The sequence below is a fragment of the Labrus bergylta genome, chromosome 4 (genome assembly GCF_963930695.1).
Source record: "Labrus bergylta chromosome 4, fLabBer1.1, whole genome shotgun sequence".
NCBI classification, from domain to species: domain Eukaryota; kingdom Metazoa; phylum Chordata; class Actinopteri; order Labriformes; family Labridae; genus Labrus; species Labrus bergylta.
This window is the reverse complement of record NC_089198.1, coordinates 13,646,194-13,670,647: the sequence shown is the minus strand read 5'-3', so window position 1 is coordinate 13,670,647 and position 24,454 is coordinate 13,646,194. Positions and strand designations below refer to the sequence as shown.

The following is a 24,454-nucleotide window of genomic DNA, read 5'->3' as shown; positions in this document are numbered from 1 at the left end:
CGCTACGACCCAGACAATGCAGTTCTACTCTTAAGAATGTTAGCTGTCATCCAAGTCATTTTAGCAAAGGGGGAATAATATATAAAGTATGTATGTTTAACAGTAACTCACACTTACTCGCTCTGCGCTTCGGTCATGAGCAGTGACTCCAACGACAGTGAGGGCTGTTCCTAATGTATATTTCATTTAGATTGGATAGGACTTCAATGAATCATGAATATAACTTGAAGGGGAATCTCATCAAACAGACGATATGAATATGAAACCACTGTGGGGGAAATTCACCAAAGTGAAATAAACGGTAATAATTACCATTTCTCTCTCAGTGCGAAACCGAGCAGAAACACAGATCGTTTCATTGTACATTTTTCTGCCGTTAATTTTTTGCCATTGATGAGTGTGTGTTAACGCCATTAAGGGGGGGGATGCAGCGCGTGAGCTATGATTGGCCAAATCGAAAGGTGGGTACCAGAATGAGGCCATAACACTGCAATATCCCTTGTTGTAATAATTTGTGAAATATGTATATTTTAGGCAAAGGAAGAAATAAATTGGAATGGTTTAACAAAGACAGATTTATGGGGATTATAGGTGGGTGTTTCTTGAGTTATGTGTTCAGCTGATGAGTGTGAAAAAGAAGGAAAAAAAAAAAACAAGGGACAACTTTTCTTTTTGAAGTGATATGATTGTTTAACCATCAGATTCACCCATTTCACATTCACCGAGAGACTCTGCTCTCATTCCTAATAAAACATACAATTACTTGATAAAATATCTGCAAAAATACTTTTCATTATTTGACACCCTAGCACCTACTCTGACTGTGAAAAAAATTACAAGCCCTCTAAAAAACAAAAACATGACTCAACAGCAGGTTCACCGCTATCAGACTTCTTGAATGCTGAATGTGAAAGATTTATGATCAATAATGACATCAAAGGTGTGAAATCAGAGGCAGCACTCGCCGTCTGTTGCATAGATTACAATAATTACAAAAGAAGAGTTGTTGGGACTTATTTCCATCAAGTGAAACATTTTTTTTTTTTTTTTTTTACAGATCACAGGCATGGCTTCAAATATCAAATCAAAGACTTTAAAATAAATGTACATCACATTAAAGAGTGTTTAAAATAAACTGACCTTGTCAAATCTGGGGAAAAACATAAAAAAACAAACCTACATTAAAAGTTCTCCTTTTCTTTTTTAATCTGTAGTGTTGGATGTATAATTCTATAACAGCAGTTGTCACTGCAACACGAGTACTGTGGACAGTCTGTTAGTTTTAACATGGTGGATAGTGTTTGGGATTTTTAAGGTGCCGCGTTGCTTTGCCTCACAAACATTTTTGTGTTAAACTTTTAAAGTGTTCAAGTACGCTCCATATTAGAGTACCAGTATGTCACCTGTCTACACTGGAAAAATTGCTCACATGATGAACTTATCAACAGTAACTTTAAATTCTAGCATATAAATCAGATGGTGTTTTCACACATGCACAAAACTCCCCAAAACTTCCTCAAGTATATGAACGCAAATACCCAAATGTTTCACCCCGACTTTCCCCTGAATTTCTCCTGCCAGCTCACTAGTGAATATTTGACATGAAGTCATTGTGTGAGAGAACACAGCAGGAAATAGTCAGGAAAAAGGAGTGAGTTGGGTGGTGGGGGGGGGTGATGACATTTATATCCTGTGACCTGCACAACTGATGCAATCTCTGTGCACTTAATGGAATTATTATGTTTACTGTTCGCCGGTAAGTTCTTCTCCCCCTCATCGATACCGTGACAATGTGGAACATTTAACACTGAGGTAAATGCAAAACTTGTAATCATAGCATCGGAATTCCTATATGTCCCGCCTCCTGACACCCCCCCCCCCTTCCCACTTAGCTGAGGTGCAACTCAGGAAGATTTGAGGAACGCTGCCTGCTTAAATATTCCAGAAGTTTTCAGGGGTGCATATGTGAAAGCTCCTAACAGTGTTTTTCCTACTTGTTTGTTGATCCTTTTGCTTTTTTTCCCCGATATGTGACCTGACAAAAGGAGCCCCACTGAGCCTGTTCACACCTGGTGTTAACATGCGTCCTGAGTGATCTGAGTATGCCTCTTTAAATCTAAAGCTAGTGACAGCTTGTTGTCACATCTCACGTCCCTTCTCTGAATACAAATACACACATAACCAGCACCTAATACGATTCATACTACTTAAAAAACTAATCAATAAAGTGTGAATGTGATCACTCATTCTGACATCTTAAACTTTCTAAAGAAAAACTATTTCTGAAATCTTAAAAATTAACATGAAAAGCTTGTGGGTCAAATCTTAGCATCTGTCTCACTCTCTGAGACAAAGAAGCATTTTTTTTTTTTTCAGTCCATTCCATATCTACAATTTAAACACACCGGATCTCACTGGATCAATGATATGGACCCGATGTGTCCCGTGTTAACACCCCTCCATAAAACACACACTATGCTTCACCTGCTTGAGAAATAAAAGAATCAAAAGGTTTTCACAGGACCTAAAGTCCACGCCGAGAATGACAGGAGAGTTGTCTGCCAATCAACATCATTGTAGACATCACTGTTAGCCTCGTTACAGAGACAGAGTGTTTGTGTCCCGGGACACATTAGCGAACACGGTGTTCACATCTTAAAGCGGTCTGCTTCTGATTGGATCACTCAGGATGCATTTTAAAACCTGGTGTAAACAGGCCGTCGGCTGTAAGACTTCCAAAATGCTTTCCCTTACTCTGTTCTGTATTCCCTGTACAGTGTTTCTATAAAAAAGCCCCAGTGATTGTCAGCTTCTCTCTGTACTGTGCTCATGGCCTGATACAAGCTTACTCAAGATGCTGCTCTTCTGGTTCCTCCTCATCACTGTCATGGCTGCAGTGGTGAGCAGGAGCTGAATCTAGAGGCTCTTCTGACTGCTCCTCCTCTGGCCCTGTTGCTTCCTCGATGGCCTGGGCAAGAGAATCGTCCGCTGACGGCTCAGTCACATCAGAGGATTGGAGGAGGTCGACTGGAGAAGGGCAGCGAGGCTCTTCAGATGAGACGGGGGGCTCAGCATTAGGCTCGGGAGCCTCAGCAGGGAGAGGTGTCTCACACAAAGAGACAGACGATTCTGTGGCCTCAGAGATGAGGTGAGACGTTTCAGCTGGTGGGACGCCTGAATCTGACAACGTGTCGTTAGCAGAGAGCGCAGAGGAGAGGTCCATGACCGCCTGAGAGCTCAGCTCTTGTGTCTGGTCTGCTGATGAGGTTACCAGCACGCTGTCCTCCAGCACATCTGCACAACAGGACATAAAAGCAATGTTTAAGCCTGTATAAATGGGCTTTGAATAGTCCAAATGTAAATGATAATAAAGTTAAGAAGTCACATTTAAGTATCAACAAAAACCTGAGTGAATAAGAACAGTCATAACTTAAAAAAACAAATTCAAAAGAAGCTTGGACTATTTCTCCACACAGAGTGGTCCATTACTTCCGTAATACCCGAGTAGAAATTTATTTTTTCACTTTGTTATTGAGTACAAACACACCAAAATACAAACACATGCACAAGGACCCTGTGAACATGCATTAATGGAGAGATGACTGAAGGAGCTGCACAAAATAAAGTGCCCAGAGCCATTTCTAAAAGGGCCTCGGCAACCACCAGTCCCAGCTCTCATGCTCGCTCTGAAGAGGGACTCAAAGCGATGAAACTCCAATTCTCAAGCCAAGTGAGACTGAGCTACAGACGCCCCTCGCCAAGATCCCTCTCTTTTTTTCTTAAAGCTATGAATGCAGGCGCGCTGGTGGCCGAGTGGTTAGCTTGTGCACACATGTCATTGCCCACTCTCTCTCTCTCTCTCTCTCCTCCATATCCAACTCTATCCACTGACATGTCTCTCAAATAAAGGCACAAAAATATATTAAATACATCTTTTAAAAAAGCTTTGAATGCATGATCAATTATGGCTTTGTACTGTTAGCTAATGCTTTATTATAATTCTGAAAAAAATCCCCACATGGCTGTTAAAGTCTGCTGCCAGATATACAATCAGGGTCAACACTCCCAAGTGTTTTTTTGTTTTTTTTAAATTCAAACTACTTTTGGATTTGGCATTCCAGCGTCTGTCAAGTTAGCGCTGTGGACTTACCAACACCAGAGATGTCACCTTCCTTCTCCTCGTGCATGGCCAGTGAGGTGTTGGTCATGTCGATGGACGACATGGACAAATCCAGTCTGTCCATGAGGTCTGACGGGTCAGGGTTCATCAACGCCCCCTCAGAGTCGGAGAAACCTGGAAACCCAAACACGAGACGTTGCTGACAAGACTTTTATGAATACATGAATGTTGCTCCTTTTCGTTTTTTTCCTGTGTTTCATATTTCAACTTTTAATATAAATAAATTATTGTCAGGTGGATCATCATATTAAAAATATATTAAAAATATATGAATAATAGTTATGTTTAAAACTACAGGTACATATGTTTAGAATCCTTGTTCTCTTAAACCCAGATATCTGAACTGACCGGGGTCCATGACTCTCTGCACAGGGGGAGGTAGAGGAGCTTCCTGGAGGTTGACCTGCTCCAGCTCTGCTACATCATCACTTTGGTATGAAGGTGCAATCAAAGGTGTCTGGAGAATGTAAAAAAAAAAAAAAAACAATGAGTTTGATCTCATTTAAAAGTAGATTCATTCAGTCAAAAGTTTTAAAAAGCTGTGAACAAAGCAGTGCCAAAACAAAAAATCAAATCGCTGATTTAATGTAACAATTTTTTTTTAACATTTAATTTTTTTATCTCACACGCATGAAAAACATTTATGGATTTCAGCTTCTCAACTTTAAGTATTTTATAAACTGAGAGATCAGTCAACTAACAAATTCATCATTAACAGCAGCGACACTAAATGTGGTCAAATAAGTTTTACCTCCGTGAATCCATGAGCCGGCGGTTCTGGAGAGGGTTGAACCTCAGGAACAGGGGGGGGCGGTGTTGCCGTGGATACTTCAGGGTTTGCAGGTATTCGATGCAGGTAGCCATAGCCAATCCCACAACCCAAACTGTAGGCAAACATTTGAAATGCTCAGAGACCAATTGTAGTTATAAAACTGAATAATCCATGATACGTTTTGACAGAACAAAAACGCTGCATCATCAGAGAAGTCCTGGCCAGCTGACTTTTGTGAACTTTACACCGTTTCAAATATGAATAGACTTCAAAGAAAAGAGAAACATAAATCCTGGATAACTGATTTTCAAAGGTTAAAACTCTCCAGTTAGTAACTTGTCACATACCTGCCCTCTCCGCCCCACGCTCCGTTAGGTGTGACCACCACCTCTCTGCAGGTGTCTGTTTGTGCGTTGAACACCAGCAGCTTCAGGGGCTTCCCTTCATGCGCCTCGATCAGCGAGAAGAAGTCTTCCGACTAGAAATCAGAAGCTCTGAATTTACTACAACTCAGCTCTTAAAAAGATTTTCACGAGATGCTGTTTTTAGCAGTAAATATCAGAACAAAACATGAGAAATAAAAGCATGAAATGAAAAGGAGTCTTACATCTTGCATCACTTGATCCGCTCCGACGATGTAGTCAGTGTGAGGCTGAAGCCCTGCCAGTCCAGCAGGAGAACTGGCCTCCACATCCTAATGAAACAAACAGCAGATGAAGGTTTGGAGTAATGAGTGCACAAGTTCACGTCAGAGTCACATTTTGGTTTTCATGCTCACCAGCACGTGCCAAACATTCTCGTTGGCTCCTTGGTAGCTGCAGAAGCGAACACTGGCACCAAGCAGACCCTGCCCTCCCCACAAGTTACTGGGCATGACCTCCAGCTCCCGAAGCGTCAGGGTTTTAGTGCTGTACACCTCCATCTTCACTGCTCTCTCCACGCTGGCCTTCAGAATCTCCTTCAGCTGCTCATTTTCCTCATTCTGGAGAACAGGAATGGTAGAAGTAAAAAAAAATCAATTAGTAGGAGGAGGTATGTACACTCTACTTCATGTCCATCCTTTATGACTCACCAGTCTTCTGTTGTCCAGAGACAGAATGAAGTCAAAGAAGGGCTGCAGTCCAGCGTTTTCTGCAGGGGAGTTGGGCTGCACCTGTTCAACAAACAACAACATGTGAACAACTTGTGGTGCTTCACCTTTGAATAAAATGATGACATTTGTATTTTATTTTAGAAAACTTATTCTCTAAGGTTAACAATAGTAGAAAACCAGAGAATGGATTTGCTTTTGAACAACTGCAGCTTTACAGTAAACAGCTGCAACAAGTCATAATCTTATCATGGACCAATGTGTTTGATTTTTGGTGAATCTTTCATGAGAGTCCGGCTTCCAAGGGTCGAATTCATTCAAATCACTTGATCAAACCAGCAGACAAACACTGGGATCATTCAAGTTACAACCATTAATCCATAATGCAGCACTTCCTGTCCTCTTCATGACAAAAACTGATCGGTTTATCAACTAAACCACGAAATAATGTGTCACTATGAGAAGTGCTGCAACGTGAATGTACAATCTTTCCTTTTGTGACAAGAGCATGAAAAAGATAAAGTTATGTGTTGTTTTATTCTTTTACCTCAGGCTCACAAACATGAGAGGCTCTGAGTTAAAGCTTGAGCTCAGAGTGTTTATTTATCACATTTATTTTAAAGAAAAATACGATATCAGACATGTTCAATGAAGACAGCTGCAAGTCTTCACATTTCACAAGTTAAATTAATTAGTTTCTGTTGCATTGTGTGGGACAAGATGAAGCTGATAAGCAGCGCCAGCTCATCGGGTTTGACCGGGGGGGGGGGGGAGAGAGGGGGGGGGAAGAGGGGAAGGGGGGTCTGCAGCCACATCTCCTAAGCTAACTCTCTCGTAGCACACAGAAACATTTCATAATAAGCTGCTGTACACGCTGTTCTAACTACGAAAAGATGAATGTTGTCTTACGCTGTGCACATGGTATCCATACGTCCCTCCCTCGGATACTTCTGAACTCTGTGATAAACCCATTTCTTCAAGGAAGTGTCGAAAATTGGCCAATATGAGAAGAAAATCACAAGAGAGTGAATTATTTCGCCTGACAGTCCGCGGCCATCTTTGTCTGTAGTCTAAAGTAAACGAACATCGATAGTATCGAACAAGGCCACGAACGGCGCATGCGCAACGGACTTTTTTTTTTTTTTTTTTTTTTTAATTTGATCGCTATCGTTTAAAAGCAGGTTAAGTAGAGCTACTTTCAGTGCCTATTAGAAACTGATTTGGCCATTACACCTTACATGAAATATGCATTAAAACCATTTAACTTAATTTAATGGCCGTATAGTTGAGGAACTTGGGCCCCTAAAAGTTGAACAACCCCCAAAAATGACTTTAGTCTTCGAGGTCCTACCTTTCAATTTAGGTCTAAACCAAAAGTAATTTTGCAGTAAAATATTTGTATACAACCATCCATTTTATAAACTAGACATGTTAAAGTTATGAAAAATGTGGTGGGGCTTTGTTCTACCTCAGATAGGGGTATCTTGTAGACTAAAGCCATTTTGGGGGGGTTTGTTCCTCTACTATAATATTCTGAAATAAAAAGGATAAACCCCCTAAAACATCAAGCATAGACAGATGGCATGTTGGCGTAGTGGTTAAGAGAGGTGACTCCCATCCAGGACGCTGAGGGATTGAATTCTGACTTGATCTGCGTTTCTCCCATTGGCGATGATTTTAAACTATCCTAATGTCCTGAAATGAAAAGGACAAACCTCCAAAAAAAGAAAGCACTGACAGGCAGCAGAGTGGTGTAGTGGTTAGGACTGCCGCCTCAGACACTGAAGGTTCAGTGTGTGCAGGGACAGTGCAGGATGTGGACATTAAAGGCAGGGAAATAAAAAAATAACATCCCTGAGAGGGTAGAGAATAAAAAACAAGCAGGGGAATGGACCGTTTTAACCAGAAGACACTGACATGTAAAAGAAAGGAAAGCACAGAAGAAATAAAAACTGCAGCAGAACGAGTTTCTCTGGGTGAGCCCGTTCCTGGGGCTTGATAATGTGTTTGCTGTTTGAAGTCCAGTTCTTTAGTATTTCAACATTATATATGCTTCTCCTGCAATGAAGAGCCAAATGTCTACCATTAAAATACCCTTTCAAACATTTTGCAACAGATTTCAAACCTCTTCTGAAGTGCCTTCATGAACGTCATTGTTGTCTTGATTATTGCTCCTATAACTTCATGTTTTCACAGCATTACACGGGAGATTAGAGGAAAGAAAGCTCCACTCATTCATCAAAACAAACTGAAATCAGCGTATAAATAATAAGGCTTTATTGTATAACTCCAGTACAGAGCTCTTATAAACATACTGTTGAAAAATTCAAAATTAGCCAAGCAGTTTAAGTGTATTAATTCATCTTATACCTTGGCCAGCAGCCAGGAGGACATTGGTATTTATTGTTGATATCTTGGACAATACTTTCTAGAATTTGACCTTTTTGACCTCTTTGCAGACTTAAAAACTGTGCGATTAATATGCAACGCCCAATAAAGAGACACTTCTTTTAAAAAAAAGTGTGCCCTTTGTCTGATTCATTTACTGTGGCCATGGTATAAGAAATGAAATACCATTTCAGAGAGCATTATAAAGGTCCAGGGATATAGAACAAGACATATATTATCAGTGTGATTTCTATATAATAAAGGCAAAATGATTTTCAGGCAATAGAAAAAATATCCAGCTTTAAAAAATATTTCATCAATCATTCTTTGTACATTGAAATATTCTTACAAATACATACAGTGCTTCGTACATAAACATCATTTACACAGTTTCTTTGTCATCAGAATGCCTCACAGCAGCTATGACAGCTGAGGACCGACGACCTGCTCTGGGCTCGGCTCAGTCAGGCCGATCAGAGACTCCAGGAGGTAGGTGCTCGACTCGTACTGTGGCAGATTCACTGAGCTGTTCAGCTGGAGGTGGTAAAAGCTGTCTGTGTGTCTGTGTGCTTTGAAAGAGCTGTGGATAGGTCCAGATGTGTAGTCGCAGTCGAAAAACTCTAGGTCCGAGTCGGAGGAGAGACTCAAGTCCATGTACATGCCTGAGGAATAATCCATGGTGGGGGAGGGAGTGTGGGGGAAGCCCTCCAGAGAGTTGTCGTCAAAGAAGTCTCTTGCTTGGTTCGCGTTCTCATCGAGACAATCTGTCAGCGAAGTCCTGCTTTTGTTATCTGTGAATGGGTTATCTGTGTGTGGTCCCGTACTGTCTGTTTGTGTGTCAGGGTTTCTGCTGTGCTGTGTCAGTGCTTCTCCTATGTGCCTCAATTGGCTACATGTAGAGAAGTTATTATTTTCAGAGTCATAGATGTTCAGGGAATGGGACAACCCTGCATCAACTTCAGGGAGACTTTGATTCCCGTTGAGTCCTCCTGCTGCATCAGAGTCAGAGGAGGATGAAGAGGATTCAGTCATGTCGCTGCTGCAGCTGTTCTCCTCGGCCACAAAGCGCTCAGGGTTGAAATGAAAAGAAGGAGCTGTTGGCATGGTGAGAGCGTCTTCCTCCATGCTGAACCTGAAGGGGCAGCTTCTGTCCTGTTCACTCTGCACCTGATGGGTCTCATCCTGGTCCTCGTGTTCCTCAAGGTCCTCTTGAAGTCCTGCCTGGTCCTCCCCGCTCAGCGTTTCATTCTGCAGTCGTCTCTCCAGTTTGAGTCTCATGGCGGTGTGAATGTAATGAGTCTGCACTCGTCTGGAGTTGAACTCGATGCGGCCCTGAGTGTTTCCACAGCCATCCTTACTGCAGCCACATGGGAAGCTTAAGCGGTCTACCTGTGCACAAAAAACACCAGGAAGAGAAAATTAGCCCTGTGGGTAATCAAAAACACTCACAGAATAGAAAAGAAAATGTGAAACACAACACATCACAGGTAATACAAGATGAACAGAAAAACACATTCACTTATAATCACAACAGAGGTGATGTAATAAAATCCAAAATATCCCTGTATTTAATTATAAATAAATGTTAAAAATCTTGAAAAGTGAAAATTTCGATTAAATTAAAGGATAGGCTACAGTTGTTATAGTTAGTTATAAGTACAGATAAGTTACAGAAGCAGTTTTTTGTCAGTTAAATGTTATGAATACACAGTTAACAAACAGAGGCTAAAATGTATGTATACCTCGTTTTGATAGTTATCTTCAAGTACAGACATGGATTAAGTAGTAAATGTTAGCTTAAAGGAACGACTACACTGTTTAATTAAAGTATGAAGAATAGTGGAAGTCCTTAAGGTTGGCAAAAAGATTTATAAAAATGTTTCAAAAGTTGACTAAAGGACGTGGATAACAGTTGAAACTGTTTAAAGTATCACAGAAACACTAGAGAGGGTTTGGTGAAAGTATACAGTGAAATTGCTGAGTCACATTTAAAACATTTGGACAAGAACAAAGTTGTAACTGTCACTTTTATAAGTTTAACTTTTACAGTTCACAGTTTAACGTCTGTTTGAATATCTGAGTTCATCAGTCGAGGGCAGTAACACGTTCAGTGTAAGAACTGCTGGACAGCAAGAAAATGAAAGAGATGGCTGTCACAGTAGACGTGACTCATGACTTAACTAAACATGTCTTCAACTTGCATTTTAAGGATTCATATAAGATGCTAACCAACATGGAACCTACAGGTGAAGCAGTTTTTGTTTCTGTGTCGTACCTGACACTTGATTCCCGCCAGACTACAGGCGCAGGTCTCCGGCTCGCAAAAGCCTTGACAGTCACATCCGCAGGCCTCTCTGGAGACTCTCAGGGCGTGAAGCTGCCTCTTCTCCTCCCGGTCTATACGCTTCACCCCGGCTGCGAGGAGGAGAGCCTGCCGCTGTCTCGAGGAGTACGGCTGCAGGAATCCTCCCTCCTCCAGCTCAGTGTCACTGATGTGGATGTCAGAGTCTTCAGACAGGGTTTGATCCATGGAGAGACTCTCTGCTTCTCTCTGGTCAATGGCTCCACTAGTGATCAACTGGAATCATAACAAAAGTCTCAAATAAGAACACTGCAGTGTAGAGGAGTACTGCAAACTAACCCAAACTGACGTGCACTCACTTTGTGTTTCATTGCCTCGAACTTCTCCTCTCTCAGTCTTTCTCTGAGCCTCTCTCTGTGTCTGTGCCGTTGCTCCAGTGCATGCTCTGACATCGTGTATCTCTGGATGCTGCCGTGTGTCCGCACCATGCCCAGGGTGGCTCCTCCTCGGCTGGGCACGCTGGTGAAGCCCTGACAGCGTGGGAAGCTGAGCACTGTCACCTGATCAAAGCGCACGTTGCTGTGTGAGTTTGAAAGCCTGGGCCTCTTCAGGATGGACCGAACTGGTTGGGCAAGAAGAAGACACACCAAAAGGGGAAACTGATTTTAAAGTGGGGGCATCTGGTTCTCTTAAACATGACCATGGCTGTCAGGCTGCAGCTACATCAGTCCAACATGGTCAAAAACAATTAAAGCTATGTCCTTGGATCTAAAATCTTGAGGTAGGACTAAAAGCATTCATCAACCTCTTTTGACCTTTTTTTTTTTACTTAAAGAACCCACAAGAGATGATGTTCAAACAAACATTCTGCATAAGAAGGGAATGAGATGAGGGCCTGATAAACACAAGATACATTTTCGCTCTGGCATTAATACAGTATATCATTTCAGCAAAACTTTAAATACGAATGGTCAGGGTTATGCTGAATAGTTTCTTTCTCCTTCTACATACATTTCGAAAGTCACATAAACATAAAAAGAAAAGAAAAAGAGAGCGGTTGATAAAACTGTTAGAAGTTATTTGACATATCAGCGAAGAGAACACATCTTTTCTAGATAGTTATTTTTAATGCCTATAAGCGCTACTGCAGAGAAGGTGTCATATAAAGTAAGTTGCAGAGGACTACAGGAACAGACTTTCTTGACATTTTTCACAGCTATAAATTAACTGATTGACTTTTTAAAGACAGCTGGATGAGATGTTCCATCAGAAAGCACCACTTACACATGTACAGGACAAAAGAATCAGTTTAATAAAGGGGGATTGTTGTATGAAACCACATCAATAATTGTATTTAAATGTTACCTATTGAGAGCGGAAGTAACTGCTTTTTTCCTATTTTTATTTTAATTAATTTAATGCTTTTGACGTCTTGTGTGAAGCACTTTGAATTGCCTTGTTGCTGAAATGTGCTTCATAAATAAAGTTGCCTTGCCTTGACGCCTTTCTTTGGACAGTATCACCCTTTCCTAAATTTCTCCCTGCGTTATGATGAGAAGGGCAAAAACTGCAAAGTTATAGTGAATGATGAGATATTCTAATACTTACAAGTAATGATCTCATTATAAGCAGGATTTTGACACAAGGTCTATATTGACTCTTCGCTCTAATACTACAAACCGCTACAAAAGGTCGTTGACTTTATAAAGGTTTTAACTTTAAGCACAGTAACAAATGATTCCTATAAGTACAGGTTCAGGCTTTGTTTTCTGTATGTCTCTGAGTGACCACTAGGTGACACACTTAAGGTAATTCAATGTTCCAGTGTCCTGGGTCAATAGTCGAACATACATGTGTGGAGGAAATACCAGACATATGCAGCAGTGAAAAGATCAGCAGTGCAGGAAGAAAACAGGAAAAGCAGACTCTACCTGCAGTCCTGTGTTAGGTTTACTAAAAAATTATTAAAACTGACTCTAGATTACTTTCCAGTACGATTCTTTCTTCTAGACTAGTGTTTGTTTTGACAGTTTGGCTTCAACAAATGATCGACCCCCCCACACACACACACACAACTGAGGCTGAACTCTTGTTCCAAAAGTCAGTAAACAACTGAGAGCAGCTGACAAAGCTTGTCTCAGCTGCTCTGTGTGTCTGAAAGGCTCCACACTGTGGCACTGTTTGCACCATGACTCAATGTGACTGAAAACAACAAGCCTGTACTTCAGACTGTACAACAACGACTGCAGAGTACTCTTCTGTTATTGGAAGCCCTCTGTGCAGCTCTGTGATATCTAAACGAGAATATTTGATACGACTTGTTTAAAGGGGCCTTGCTATTCAAATTGATTCCACAACATCCTATTGCTCAGGCAAATGATCTTCACCCGATCGGACTGAGGATAGTCATTTCACTGTGCATTATCTAGAGCCACACCAAGTTAGCGTTTTCATACCCGCACTGCTGCAGGATGATAAGAGACACTCCTATAAAACACAGATGGAAACAAACGCCTGATAAGGAAGAGGTTTGCATTATTTGAAAGAGGGGCGGACTAAACGACAGTGTTTGTGGGTTTGAAGACTTACGGGGTAAACCGGGTGAAGAGAGACAGCGAGGTGTGACATCTTGGTTGTTTTCAGATGGGCTGCTCTCCCCGTCTGACTCCCATTCTGAGGAGGCAGGAGAGGAAGAGGAGGAGGAGGAGTAGCAGGGATTGTTGTCTACCTCTGTGAACTTTCTCTTCAGGATGCCTCTCATTGTTTGGCTGTGGTGGTTGAAATACATTCTGCGTGAACACAAAGAAACGGTTGAAACATTCATCACACTGTGGTGATAAATGCACAGATCAATACTCGTGCAAGCGGCAGCACTTGTTTCAGCTTTCCTATGAAAAATAAATGAATGAATTATGAAGAAACAGTCCTGCAACACAGCAACAATGATGTGTTACCGCTTCTGTTTAAAAGCCGAAATGTACCCAAAGTCAAATAATCTGTCTTGTAAACATGACAACTGCAGGAATGGCCTCTTTCCTGCTGCAACTCTGCTGGTCGAGCCGGTTTCATCGCACAAGTTTGTTTAAGCTAAGGTCATCTTGATAATTATCAGAGAAACTATTGTTTTACAAGAGCACAAATATGAAATCCTCCTTCCCTCTTTATAACCAGCTGAGCCCTTAAGAGAGAGTTAAAAAAAAAAACAACTGAACTGATCTTTTTCTTCTCCCTGCAGAGTAATTAACATTCCAATGATTCCTTAAGTTTTTTGTGATGAATACTTGGAAACGGAGCGTCCAATGGCTGCATGCTGAGGACTGAGGGGGTGTGATGGTTCAAGTGGCTGCTATTTTTGGATGTGAAAAGGGAAAAGAAATCCAAACATGAGCTATTTCAGGGTTACAAACCTTAGCAGGGCTGCCCACTGCTGATGGGAATAAGAAAAATGTGAGTGGATTGTGTTGTAAAGAAAAACTGTTACTAATGTCTCAAATCTTCAAGACAGTTTAACCTCAAGATCATGGTCCAGTGAGTGACAGTAATTCAAGCAGCTGACCAGGATTTAGACCGGCCCTTCCTCCGGTCCAAAATGGAAATATAGGGAACCATACACAAGCCACTGAAAACAGTACAGTATGTGTGTTTCTGAGAGAAAGAGTGCTCTGGAAGAAGCTTCTGATTGTCTGTACTAAGCAAATACTTCAACCAGTGAGGCAATGTGCCTGTGTGTGTTAATGTGTGTGTGTGTGTGTGTGTGTGTGTGTGTGTGTGTGTGTTGTGTGTGTTCACTCAGAGTGAACAACTTCCTGGATCCATCAGCAAAGAGGTAAAACAAGAGACAGCTTCTTGTGCCATTACACTGTTCACACTGTGTGACCCTCTCATGCATGGTTATGCGTTCACAGATTCATCTCTGCATGAAAAAAACAACGCTGTGACACGTAATGCTGTCAAAAAATGTGAACACCTTTTGTTACCATGAGTTTTAAAGAGACGCAATCTCCACTTATCACTTTGACGATTTAAACAACTACAGATCTTCAGTCATATTTAACATAAAACAGAGATCACTGTCTAATTAGCACATATTGGCAATGTTTCAGTAATTGCCAATATATCAGTTCAGAGTTCAGGAGTTTACATGCTTTTAATTGAAGTAATTGGCTGTCTGGGACTTTTTGTTACCATGGTATCAAATGTTTGATCTTGTTTGTATTTAATTAGTATTTTATACAAAATGTAAAATTCAGGTTTTATGACAACACTAGCAGCACGATTGCTAAATATCCCTAAAAACACAAAGACATGAGTTAGAAACAATGCTGCACTGCTGTGTAATTACAGCCCCCTCATGTTCCAGTTAAATCACATTTATTACACTTGATAACTTGGAGAGAGGCTTTACTGTGCACGTGGGTATCCACTGAGACCACATTTATAATTTAAAGGTTCAAAGCAGAAAAGGCACGTGAAACTGAAGGGGGGGGACTATACTTTTATAATTTACTGAAGTAGTTAAAGGCTGCAGGGCAATGTTGTAGTGACGCAATTTGAGGGGGGAACTACAATATACGCAGAATAAGTTCGTTTAAATCCCCACAGGAATTTTATTTTATTAGAGGAGACCATGAGTAGTTTCCTGTTTAACATAACAACAGTTATTAGGCAGGTGACCTCTTCACCCCCCCGCACAGACACACAACGATCATCAGCCACAATGACAACACTGCCCCCCCCCCCGTCTGTTTGTAAGTCCGTCTCACACAAGTGCAGTCTCTTTCAAATACAGCAAACTTCTTCTGCCCTTCCACAACGGGACAACACAGACAGAGCAAAGTTTGTTTAAACATTTGTACGCATTTGTCTTACCGAAACAAAGACGTAAAAACGTAAAATACACGGTTCAATAGACAGTAAAACAGACGGTTCATTCACATTTCACCGAATAATAAGACTATTTTAAGATACACTAAACACTAAGACGTGAACATTTAAAATGATAAGGCTACACATTTAAAACAATAACTAATTACAAAAACCCTTATCGGACATTCAAACAATGATTCTTCGTTAGCTACTCACCACAAAGTAAAATGCAGCATAATAACAAAGAAGGCTGTAAGTGATACGAAGTTATGAGTGTAGTCCGCGGTGCAGCCAGCTGAGCATTATGTGTCCCTCTGTGTTTATGACGCTTCACAGTTGTACCAGTGTGAACATGAGAGGACTGGCTGGGAGCTCCCAAAGACACAACATGTAGCGACAAGAGGATACCCCCCCCAATGACGTTTGACAGATCCCACACCCGCACAACTGTCAGGATAAATAGGGGTTAATTTGGTTATTTTTATATTCAAATGGGTATTCTTATTTGACTTTTAGCATGCTATGCCAGCTAGTTTGAATAAACGCGACCCAGAGCCACGCTTACAGTTTATTCTTTGAGTCAAGTAGACACTTAGCCTAAATCCCAGCGTTAGGCGGTTACTAATCAGTAAAACGTAAGGCCTATATTTCAGCGAAAACAGCCAAAGTTTATACACTACAGCTCAAAAACAACAATGTTTTCAATCTTAAGGCTATGTTCAAACACACGTAGCTTACAACGTCCCCCTAAACAATCTTAAAATTAGCGGGCTAACATTTCTGTCCGACACAAACAGAAGTGGTTGATACAGGGAGTCATCTCGCCTCACATGTCTCATCTCTGTTGCTCCCCTGTGCTGCTTTGACGCAGACGGTGACACACTCGGAGGAGGGAGACGCACATGCTGTCACTGCTTCCTACAGTGCTCTCTCTCTGTGTGTGTGTGTGTGTGTGTGTGTGTGTGTGTGTGTGTGTGTGTGTGTGTGTGTGTGTGTGTGTGTGTGTGTGTGTGTGTGTGTGGGGGGGGAATTAAGAACTTTGCAACCTCCAGCTGTTGATAACCAGAGAGCTTTCAACAACCATTATAAAACGAGTGAGAACACATCTATTGTAGACTATCTACCTGGATCATTTCTCTTTTTTTTAAGTAAATGAAACAAGACACTCTAATCTTTTGATGGTGGATTGAATAATCGCAATACCATTGTACAAGTTGAAGTTCATATTGTTCGGCACAAGTGTGTTTACATTCAATTGTTTATTTAGGAGGCTTGGCCCTATAGAAAATGTATAATTAAAAATGTTACTCTGAAAACAATCCATCCTCTTTTTAATTTTGATAAGGCATTTACAAAAACTCGGGGTCTATTTTGGTTTGTACACGTTCACTTTCCAAACTGTGGTTTTATTTCCTGTGATTACCACACAAGACTGTCTGCTTTTTTGTGTCCCCCCCCCCCCTTGAGACGATGTAGATAGGCAGGATAAGTGTAAAGCCTTTATAATATCATTTATCTTCTTTTTTGTTATATTCCAATTATATTCTAATTTTGGCATGAATTAAAATCTGAAGTTTGCTTATTTCTAACAACCCCACGCTGTTGACTCATTGGTAGAAAGTAAAGCATCTGGATTACAGTTTTTCAGTTTTTCTCAATCATTTCGGCTCATTTTCGAAACAGTCTTATACTTTTTTAAACTGTAAGAATGATTGTTAAAACTGTTTAATGGGATATGTCATTGTGTCAGTAAATGAGTCAATGCCACCAAAATGTGAAAAGTTGTTTTTTCACGATCCACAGAACACATACAGATCAGTACGTCTGTAAGCAGTAAACCTTTTTTGTGTGTTGTTTGTACTGTATACAGAGAATTCACCTTTGGTCTCTCATGTACAGTCAGATACAGAACATTAGTCACTATATGACCTGAGTCATGATGTGTTTCCTCGTTTATTACTGTCAACTGGCAGCTCATTTGCAGTTTTAGCAGGCAGGTTTTTTAACTGGATGGACCATTTTGCTTTTGACAGCTGAAATGATGAAAGGAGGTTCAGAAAATGTGAAGAGTTTGACAGTTTCACTGAGAATCAACTCCTCACTTCTGATCAGAGAGCCATGTAGGAGGGATTAGTGTGCAAACCTGTTCTTAATCTTTTGCACTCATGTAACGAAACAATGCAATTTGACTGAATGAATGAGAATTTGTAATCTGTTGTGAAAAACAAACTACCTGTTCAGAAATTTGAACTGAATGTTTTCCAAAAGTAAAAGAGGAAAATCTGTGATATTCCAGTGTCTCTGATTTTACAGATAATCACAGGACACTCTGAAGGAAGTTAGAAAATGAAGATCAGCATTTAAAAACCAGACAAACAGAGCCAGGGCCTTCACAGAAGAACAAGTCTAAAACACGGTTGATCTTTGGCCCCGTGTTGATGCACATCAATGTTCATTTTGAAAAAGAATTGTGCCTACAACGAAAAAAAAAAAAAAAAGTTTGTCCAAACACTGGTGCTGTAGGAAGGAGAGCTCGTCCCCAGTCCCAGGGTTAGGGTTAGGGTGAGTGCAGGTGACTTATGAAAGTGTGACCCACTTCGGCCGGGATCACTTTAGTCCATGTGTGTTTCTCTCCCACTGACCTGCATGCAGAGTAAAACACGCAGGGAGACAGCAGCAGGAGAGGAGCGCGCTGAAGCTGAAACCTCTGTGAAATAACCTGTTATAATCTTTAAGAAAATGTCGTAAGGGTGAGTTTGTGGCTTGAGGATTCATGTAGCCTGTGTTTCCTCTCTCTGTGTTATATCACTGTGACTTACTAATAACACATGATCAAAGTGCTACATGAGGCCACGTGTCTATTTATAGCACAATCACACTGCGTGTCCAAAAATACATTTTGTGCAATACAGTTGGAGTTTCCTGTTCCTTCTGCTGGCTGTTACCACGCACAGTGTCACATCTCCGACCACACAGACGGAGCACGAAGACAGAAAGAGATGAGTCATGAAAGAAAATGAATATTTCACTTCTGAAGCCCTCCAACAGTTTTGTTAAGATTAAACATACTCTGATACTATTTCCTGTAGCTATTACAATGTGCCTGACCCAGATTCATAACCTGATATATTTACACATTTGAAAAAGTCATTATAATGTTCTTATTGTGTGACAGATGATATTGTACTCACACAGAGTAAACCATCACTGTGCTCTCTGTCCAGAGTCCACATTACATAACTTATAGTCAACCTACATGTACACTGCCTCTCAGGTTGCTGCCACTGGCTCTTGTGTACCCGTTTCTCTCCAGGCAAGCTGGGCCAGCGATTGGCCCACATTCACAGATATACTGACATGGTTTGACAAAGCTTCAGGCATGTGAAACTCTGTCCCAGTTCCTCCTTCCTCTCTGAGGATACAATCTTAGTGATTCAACCCCTTTTTATTGAAGCTACGTGTCAGATTTCATCAACACAACAGGAAGTAACAGGTAGAGATTTACAGGCAGGTAGTCATATAGAACACTTCCTTTCTCATCGAAGAGAGAGATAAATAGATAGATAGATAGATAGATAGATAGATTGATAGATCTATAGATAGATAGATAGATTGATAGATAGATAGATAGATTGATAGATAGATAGATAGATAGATAGACAGACAGACAGACAGGCGGAGAGAGAGAGATAGACAGACAGACAGACAGACAGACAGACAGACAGACAGATAGACAGACAGACAGACAGACAGAGAGAGAGAGAAAGATAGATAGATAGATAGATAGATAGATAGATAGACAGACAGACAGACAGACAGGCGGAGAGAGAGAGAGATAGACAGACAGACAGACAGACAGACAGACAGATAGACAGATAGACAGACAGACAGACAGACAGAGAGAGAGAGAGAAAGATAGATAGATAGATAGATAGATAGATAGATATTGTGATGACTCGTCTTTTTAAAACGACTTCTAATGTCCTCTTGTCTGACTCATCACCACGCTCACAGGGGAAGATTAACCAATCTTGTCTATTTTGGAGGATTGAAAGGCAGTGAATCATCACGCCTTCATTACCTCATCATCATTATCAGCAGAATACTATCATAGTCCAGATTTCCCACATCGTTGTTGTCCTGAGACAAAGCACCAAAAGTTGCATTATTATGATTTAAAGCGGTCTCCAAGTGATTAGCTTCAGCTGTGCTTCGGATTTTTTTTTTTTTTTTTTAAATCTCTCTATCAAGAGATTATTTCAAAGAAAAACAAAGTAATCTAAAGCATTTCAGATACTGCATTTTTTTTTATCTTGCTTTTCACAGTTCATCCATCCAAAGAAGCACTTTTCTAGTTTGTTACACATTGTTGACTTCTATGCAAAATAAGATCTCTTCTGTCGAACATGACATCCTGTTCAGTGGGTATCACTCTTGTGCTCACAAAATGATGAGATATCAGCTTTTTTATGGAGCTTTAGATATATGTGTGTTTAAATGCTTCAAAACTGATGTCACACGAGCATTATCTGTGTTGACTGAATATGTGATGAAACAACTCAGACAGTTTATTTGTTCCTGTTTGATTCTCACCTGAAAACTCTTCTGACTGTTTCTTTTTTTGTTTTGTTTTTTCTGGGGGGGGGGCTTTTTTGTGGCTTCAATGGAGAGATAGGACAGAAAAGACACAAAGACGAGAAAATTGGTAATTCACTACAAATAACCCAAATGTCGTGCTCATGTTGCTTTTGCAGATGGAGGATGTACGCATCACCTTTAACCTCAACTGTGTGTCAAACTTCTGACACAGAGGCGCTAATCTCACTTTCTCGACTCGGAAAAGGCCATCAGATAAGACTTTGGGTAAAATTTCACTCCCATGTCTTAAGTGATGTGTCAACTGTCATCTTTTTGTGTGTGCAGTGGTGCAGTGGTGTCAGTTCAGGGTCTGATACCAGAGAGCTTCCTGAGGTAACCTTATGGCATTGTGCCAGGTGCACGGCTGCCTGATCCTGGAGGTGGTCCAGGACTGATACTGTATCTCTGAAGCTCACTCGCATGCTGTGCAACACCCTGAAAATGCTCTTTGAGTAGGTTGAAAAATGAATACAAAAGACATATACAAAATGTTAATTATTACGTCGATGTTAGGTAGCACATTACCATACACCTGGACATGATACAAAGGTGTCCTGGACTCAAGCAAAGCACACATTTGTCTGCCTCCAGAAAAAAACAAACATAAAAGAGACATGTAACCAGCAGCACCTGAGATCTGTGCTGTAACTGTAAATCCTCTTTATTTACACTGCAGCCTGTGATTCACTGCAAATAAATTAATTCCTCTTCTTAGCAGATGGGCTCAAAGTTTTACACTTATGTTACACATGAAGCAGCGTTCACTAGATACGTTAAATTATCTCGTTTGTAAGGGTCATTTTGCACATAATTTCCCCATGCTTCACTCTTACAGTATTGTTGCAAAGAGGAATCAAGCTGCAGCCCAGAGTGCAAAGTAGGTTACACAACTGCAGTTTTCAGCAGCAGTGATCTTATCTGTCGCTGCATGTGAGCAGCGCAGGCTGTAACAGCCAAGCAGCTGTGTGATTGGGTTTGACATTCCCCCTTTAACAATGAGCCTCTTGTCAACATTAGCCAGAGAGCAGCGGTGACCTTTCTTACAAACATACAAACCGGCCTGTGTCATGCAATGTGGACACAACAGGCGTTTTTTTTCCCCCTGTGAGAAGATGGAAAAGACATATCTCTCTTCATGTCTTTGTTGTTTTATTGATTGTACAGCCTAACAAAGTGTGTGTTCTTGTTCATCATGGCCTCTGTTGAGTCCTGCAGAGGGAGCTCCTGCGTTGGCTGTGAGCTGCAGCAGACTGAATCCTGCTGTCAGTGTTGTCTGTCACATGTGTCTCCATGTGAGGCGACCACAGGAGCACAGAGAAGCAGGAGGAGGAGGAAGGAGACCTGCTCTGTTCTCAGCTGTTCAGGCCAGAACTGACTGTTCTGTGGAGCTGTGTGGGTGAGACTGTCTGACTCCCCGATCCCTCCCCTTCATGCTCGATCGCGCACTGATTTCCTCTCTCTCTTTCTCTTCTTGTAGTGCAGCTGGTGAAACACATGCACAGAAGTCTGACAACACAACTTCAAGACTGTTTTTAAAAACTGCACTCCACTGTTCTTGTGAATATATTAATATACAGTATTTATGTGTTTATACAAATCATTTAGGTGTAATACCACTCTTTATAACATTATTAGAAGCTTATAAACAAAAGCAGCCAGACATCCTCTTAATATTTAAAATAGTGGTACACGTGCACTCACCTGGATGAGTAACACAACAAATGTTTTGTTAACAAGCAATTTTTTTAGGCAGTGCAGATGCCTTTTAACCACATGCTGCAGGGATTGTTGTTCTTCTGGCGCCATCGTCTGGTTGTCATAGGACATTAAAGCCAAAAACAATCAGTGTTCTTTTCTGATCATGAGGAGTCATGATGACTAAGGGCCTTGACTTGAAACAGGGCTGCCAAACACCATCAACAAACAAGTGTCTGAAAAACGTTTCCATGCCAACAAAACAATAATTTTTCTTCTGCAGGTCATTTTGTTGGACATGTGATAGCAGCAGAAAACGTGGACAACTCTAACATTTACACATCATCAACATTTAATAAAGCTCTTTTAATTACACATAAAAGCAAGACAATACCAAACTTTTATCAAGAGTTTGTTTTTCTGCTGAAGGAAATTCCAACATGTGGACACGAGAAGCAGTAGGAAAACTACAAACCCTGACACGTATTGACCCACAGCGGCCCCTGTAGCTGCTTAACGCTCCAGTATGTTCCCTATAGCTTACTGTTGATAGCTATGGTAGCTCTAAGCGAAGAGTGATCCCTACATTTCATTTGCTCCATATTCTGGTCATATCCATTTCCTTTCAGTTGTTTTCTCAAATGCTGGTTTTCCCTTGAATAAGAGTTCATTTTAGTCTGTTTTCTCGTGATAACATCTTTCTCGTTATCTCAAATAGTTGGGATTACTAAGACCTACCAGAGCTACCACGGTATTTCTGCAAGCTTGACGCAGCATGTTGCTACTGGGAGCTGCAACTGTCACTACTGTTGCGACCGGCCTACCGTTAAACTACCGTGTTAGTTCTGGTAGGTCTAGCCTCTGGTAGCTACCACGGCAAATATAATAAGCTCCCTTTTTTTTTTTTTTGTTAAATGTTCTGGTGCTCTGGATTAGAAAACAAAACAATAGACTGGTCACTGAAAGGCCAGACCATGCCATGCTGCCAAGTCCCAAAATAAAGAGGTTATATAACATTTATGTTTGTTTTGTGATTTTGGCAACTCTAGGGATACGGAAAAAAATAAGTAGAAATCTTATGAAAACAACTGGAAATCACAGGAAAATGAAGAAGGCTACATAAGATTCATTGATATGTCCGCTGAGGGCTTCCGTAGAAAGCTGCATAGATTGATCCATTTTTAATCAGAATCAGACTTTATTTAGCTATAATGTGACCCCTTGTACCACAAGAACTATCTAAGGTGGCCTGGTAAGCATGCCCAGGAAAGTTTTGGGAATGTAACATTAGCTAGCCTAGCTAATGTTTTAGCATCACCTGAACTGGGGTTGGAAACTTCAGGAAATGTAAAAAATGGTTCTCTAGTTTTTCAAAATATTTAAACAAAACAATGTCCTAACCTCTCCACTAATACATGAACTTTGAAATGTTGACAGAGGAGCACTGTCAGGCATATCAATCTAACTGTGACTTACAGAAAAGCAAACCAAAACCTCACCTCTCAAACCTTCTTGTGTGCATTAAAAATGTCATCCATCTTTTTCCTTCCCCCCCTTTTGCCCTGCTTGGTTGAAGTGGCATCGGGTTTAGCGAGCCAGAATGTTTTACACAAAGAATCCGAAAGACAGTTGAGGATAAGATTGCTTGTGTTGAAGAGAGGTGTGATATCTCTTTGTTGAGATATGTGTGTGTGTGTGTGTGTGTGTGTGTGCGCGTGCATTGCAGAATTAGTTTGATATAATTTGAACTATACTTTGAGCACCTGCAGACTGTAATCATTAACATGTATGAGTACATAGATTGATATGCAGTAAAAGAAGAACAACAGTAAAAAGAATTCTTCGTCAACCGTCTGTGAGCACTTTCAGTAGTAATGGTGTGAGAGCTGAATGAATGTGACTCGTGACTCGTGCTGCAGTGATAAAAAGGTCGTGATAAGCATGTGAGGCGCAGATAAAAAAAATGCTGCTGCTCTGAGGTTTGACATGAGATACAGAACGAGTATGTCCGGTATCTGAACACTGACTTCTGACTGCAGCTGCTGTCACAGAGCACACAGGTCTGCTCTCTGCTTCTCAATGCATCACATTAGTATTTAAACACCAAAGTGAATTAAATACACAGGTTTGATGTTTGTGGTTTGTTTTGCATAATAGAAATTCTGTGATGTTAGTAATATAATATTATATAATGACTTTATTTTGTGTAGCACTTTTTTAGGCACACAGTTTAAATCAAATGAAACATTCAATCAATACATTTAACAATTAAATCAATCAATCAATCAATCAATCTTAATTTGTATAGAGCCAATTTATGACAAATGTTATCTGAAGACATTTTACAAATAGAGCAGATCTAATATTCACGACGACCCAACATAAACCCATCATGAACACTAAGAAACATTTTTGCATTGTTATAAAAATGTCCTTTAAGAGGAATAAACCTGGAGCAGAACCAGACTCATGTTGAACAGACATCTGCAGAGACTGTGTTAGACTTGGTAAAGAGAGGGAGAA

General features: G+C 40.7%; 2 protein-coding genes across 2 annotated transcripts; both read right to left on the bottom strand.

The window, feature by feature from the left end:
* Positions 1–320: 320 nt before the first annotated feature.
* On the bottom strand, positions 321–7,115 carry gorasp1a (golgi reassembly stacking protein 1a). Its single transcript, XM_020650517.3, has 9 exons — positions 6,952–7,115; positions 6,025–6,105; positions 5,731–5,934; positions 5,560–5,646; positions 5,300–5,430; positions 4,932–5,064; positions 4,529–4,637; positions 4,151–4,294; positions 321–3,294 (listed from the first exon to the last, which is right to left on the bottom strand). The coding sequence occupies exons 1-9, from the start codon at positions 7,012–7,014 to the stop codon at positions 2,846–2,848; spliced, it is 1,401 nt and encodes a 466-aa protein (XP_020506173.1). The 5' UTR covers positions 7,015–7,115; the 3' UTR covers positions 321–2,845.
* A 1,181-nt stretch (positions 7,116–8,296) lies between these two features.
* On the bottom strand, positions 8,297–15,956 carry LOC109995256 (cysteine/serine-rich nuclear protein 1-like). Its single transcript, XM_020648924.3, has 5 exons — positions 15,815–15,956; positions 13,322–13,521; positions 11,092–11,354; positions 10,706–11,008; positions 8,297–9,819 (listed from the first exon to the last, which is right to left on the bottom strand). Exons 2-5 carry the CDS (start codon positions 13,518–13,520, stop codon positions 8,851–8,853), a joined length of 1,734 nt encoding a protein of 577 aa, XP_020504580.2. The 5' UTR covers position 13,521; positions 15,815–15,956; the 3' UTR covers positions 8,297–8,850.
* Between the last annotated feature and the right edge of the window lie 8,498 nt (positions 15,957–24,454).